The sequence below is a fragment of the Alligator sinensis genome, unplaced genomic scaffold (assembly GCF_000455745.1).
Source record: "Alligator sinensis unplaced genomic scaffold, ASM45574v1 scaffold308_1, whole genome shotgun sequence".
NCBI classification, from domain to species: domain Eukaryota; kingdom Metazoa; phylum Chordata; order Crocodylia; family Alligatoridae; genus Alligator; species Alligator sinensis.
This window is the reverse complement of record NW_005842041.1, coordinates 70,477-74,326: the sequence shown is the minus strand read 5'-3', so window position 1 is coordinate 74,326 and position 3,850 is coordinate 70,477. Positions and strand designations below refer to the sequence as shown.

The following is a 3,850-nucleotide window of genomic DNA, read 5'->3' as shown; positions in this document are numbered from 1 at the left end:
TTCTTTGCTTGTCTTCAGAATTTTATTCTGTTATCTGAATAGAAAAAAATTTTCAGGATGTTTTTATGATCATATCCAATGCAATAGAAGGCAAGGCCATCTTGTTTCTGAGGATCTCAAAGTAGACCACATGATATATTTCCAGCTGCTGTCAAGTAGCTGGTGAGCTTCTCCCTCTTAATGTCAAAGCATACCCCACAAGAGTAGCATGTTATGCTTGGTTTAGAAACAGGTGAGTCTCAAGGTAACTACATGGAGCAACCCTTACATTTTTTTTCAGACTTCATGCATATGACATGGTAGACAGGTCAGATGTCAAATTTGGCAGAACAGTATTTCAGACTCTGTTACAGCTGCAGTTCTTCACTCCTGCCTTCCAGAAAAGATATTGCTTACCCCCAGTACAGCGGGGTCCATATTGACACATACTTGAAGAAGAAGGAATAGTTATAGTGCTACAGTAACTACGGTCCTCCTAAGTTGGTATAGCTCATACAGCTCCCTTGCCCTGCCTCTGTCATCCCTTTTCATGATTCCTCACCAATATAGTCATTGGATTACCAAGCACTTGAAGAAGGGTCTTGGCTGATCCACCCTTTATCCCCTCATACAGGAGCATGAGGTAGTGCAGGGCACACATGACAGCCCCAAAAGGTGCTTTCAAAAAAGTACATAAATATAAATCCCTCTGTGCTCACAGGCATCAGCCACATATGCTACTGTAGTGTGATCCACAATGACTACAACTTGTTGAAGGATCAAAATTACTGGAGGATAAGTCGTCATTCTTTACCCCAGCACAAAGGCAGTACTAATGTTCATCTGTGGTGGGCATACTGGGCATACAGGCCCAGAACAAGGACCAGCACTGGTGGAGAGTTTTGCCACGTTCCTTCTTAACCCCTTTCCTATTTACATACTGGGTGACAGCTGGCTTTTTCTCTCTTTCACAGCAGTCTAACGCATCTCCCAAATAGACTGACTTACTGCGTAGCACCAGCCTCGGAAAGCCTCCTAACTTTGGGCTGCATATTTCTCTTAATAAACTGTATTTCAAAGCTATAGGAGCAAAGTTAGAGATGAGTTGTATTTAATTTAGAAAAATTATCCTTGCTCTGAAGAAAAATATTGGACTTACTGGATGCAGTTAAAATTCTAATAAAATTTTGAAGAGATCTTTGTTATGGTGCTGATTATTGTTTTTTCTTCACTCAGAGCTGAGCTTTATCGGGCCTCAGGGAAGTTTGAGCTACTTGATCGCATTCTACCAAAGTTGCGGGCCACTAATCACCGGGTGCTGCTTTTCTGTCAAATGACATCACTTATGACCATTATGGAAGACTATTTTGCTTTTCGAAATTTCCTTTATCTCCGGCTTGATGGTAAGCATGGGAGCTACGTTGGGAGGCACTGTAGGGCACTGGATCAGGATTTCATTTTTTTCCAGCTTTCCAGCCAATCTGTTGTGTGACCTTAGGCAAGCCACTTTACACCTTTGCTTTTTCTCACACCCTTTGTTTCATTTATTTAGATTGTAATCTCTTTGGGGTAGGAATTGTGTGTTTATACAGAAGCTAACACAGAGTGTTTCCAAGCTTGACGGAAGCCTCTAGAGACTTCATCAGTAATAAAATGCATGTGGAACTGTATAATATGCTCAAAATACTGAACTAACAGTAGTAGTAAGTATCTGTCTGTCTTGCAAGACAATAGAATTATGCTGAGTGAGACAAAAGCTGGCTGAATGTAATCCGTGCTTGAAAGATCAATTGAAGTTGGAGTGACCTCTCCAGGGTGCAAAAGCTTGGGCATTATATGTGGAGATATTGAGCTGCCCACACACCAGTGTCCCCCTCTCAGCCTTGCTGGTTTAATCTAAAGGAAAGGCAGGTGTCAGTATGTTTGGAACCAGTTTGGCCACAGGAGCTGCTAGAGTAAAGGAGATCATCCATTTGTCTGTCTGTCAGAGCTCCACTCCTAGTTTGGTTGCTGACAGGGGTAAACAGCCCAGGCTACCCTATCATGGAGTGAACTTCAGTTCCACAACTTTTCAGCAGCATTTCCTCTATTGACACCCTAGATGTTGCCAGGTTATTTAACCACTCAAAATACTACACTTGATCATAGACACAAACATTTTGTGAGATGCAGTTAATCTAGTGAGCTGTTACCCCAACTTTCAAGCTAGATGTAGAACCAAGACCCTGACCAATTATCATTTAACTGAGGTCTCCATTCACCACCTAGCAGGTTTTTTTTTTTAAGTAGGGAACACCAAGTATTAGGGCCAAATTCCAGTTCAAGTAATTGCTTTCTCTACCTACTTATATTCTGATTTCCATTCTTGCAGAATTTTCTGTATTTCAGTGACGAGTGAAGTGATGCCTATCTTTACAGGAACATTGGGAGGCTTAATTGGGCAGTATTTAAGGGTGTTGTGGTCCTTGAAGGAAAACGTAGAGAAATGCAACTTGGTATTATTAAAAAGAACATAAAACTAACATTGTATACCTCTTTATCCTACTCAGGGAATTAAATGCCTAATAATTTTCTTAAAACTTGGAAGAAGCTTACTTTATAAGACAATGCGTGATGGTCTTGTAATAGATGGTTAATGTAACTTTCAGTGTTCTTCAGGAGTAAGAATTTCTGTCTGTTACTAGCATTTAAATGCTGAGTCTTTCATCTTCTGGTCTCAACTGTGACAATTTAAAGCAGCAGTGTGCTTTCATTTAAAATAAAATCCTTTATGAAGTTGTTCTTGCATAAAGAACAGCTTCAGTAAGATGAGAGTCCAAGGCCTTTTGGCTACTCACATTAACAGATTGCAAGTTGGTACCAACTTTGTTTTATACTTCAGTTGGATTAATATTACTACTGGAAAGTACTGCTTCAGTATTTTCTCTCTCAGAATCACGAAGCACTTTATAAACATTAATAAAAATGACTCCAAGATTCCTCTATAAACAGAAGTAAATATTATCTCTGTTTTACAGTGGGGAAAAAGTTAAGGAGAAAGAGGTTGCCATGCCCAGAGTATGACAGGGAGTCTTTGTAAAGCTAGGAATAATAAAGTTGTCTTGGTTCATTACAAAATCATCCTCTCTCTATGCATCTCTTCTAAATGTTTCTTAAAGGGTATTTTATTTTTCTTCAGCATCTTGTGTCTACATCAGCTTTCCCCTCTGTGTAAATGTGTATGGATTATTAAATATAAATATCTGCTTTCTCTCTGCTTTCAGCTACGCAGATCTACAGAAATAAAACAAATAGCAAATCTTATTGAACAATACAAACTATTATCATAAAATCTACTTTGACTTGAAAAAAATTCACCCCACTACCAATATACTTTGTTATGCCAGGGCTAAATCCACCCACCCCCGTTGTGTACTGTTTCTGTTGCCTTTTCAACTTGAAATTTAAATGTCTGTAATCCTTTGATATTAGTTTGGTTCTGAGACCAACCAATTTTTTTTGGTATAACTATGTTTATACAACAACATCCATATGTTTGTTTAATATTTAGATTCTGATATAGCCCAGAGGGCCACAAATATATATAAAAAAAAAAAAAGCATTGTTTTAATCTGTGAAAAACACAGATATGTTCCAAAGAGCTTACAGTCTTTAGGTGAGCAGTATAGAAGATATGTATCAGGGTGCCATCTCCAGGGCAGTCAAGAACCCCTGAAGGGTTCTCTTTATTTCAATCTGCTTCTGGGAATTGTCTCCCCCTTACTTCCCTGCCACATCTTGATGTTTCTTTTGGTTATCAAAGTGGAGGTTGCCCCAGGGCTTCCCAAATCTGGTCTTTGCTTCAGAGAACAACCGAGGGTGAGGCATTCCT

General features: G+C 39.2%; 1 protein-coding gene across 1 annotated transcript in view; it reads left to right on the top strand.

Annotated features, from left to right (window-relative positions):
- LOC102370874 (probable global transcription activator SNF2L2) overlaps positions 1-3,850 on the top strand; it is a 139,159-nt gene that overhangs the window by 86,357 nt on the left and 48,952 nt on the right. Inside the window, 1 exon segment of the mRNA XM_025202977.1 lies at positions 1,216-1,382. Within this exon segment, the coding sequence (XP_025058762.1) occupies positions 1,216-1,382 (167 nt within the window).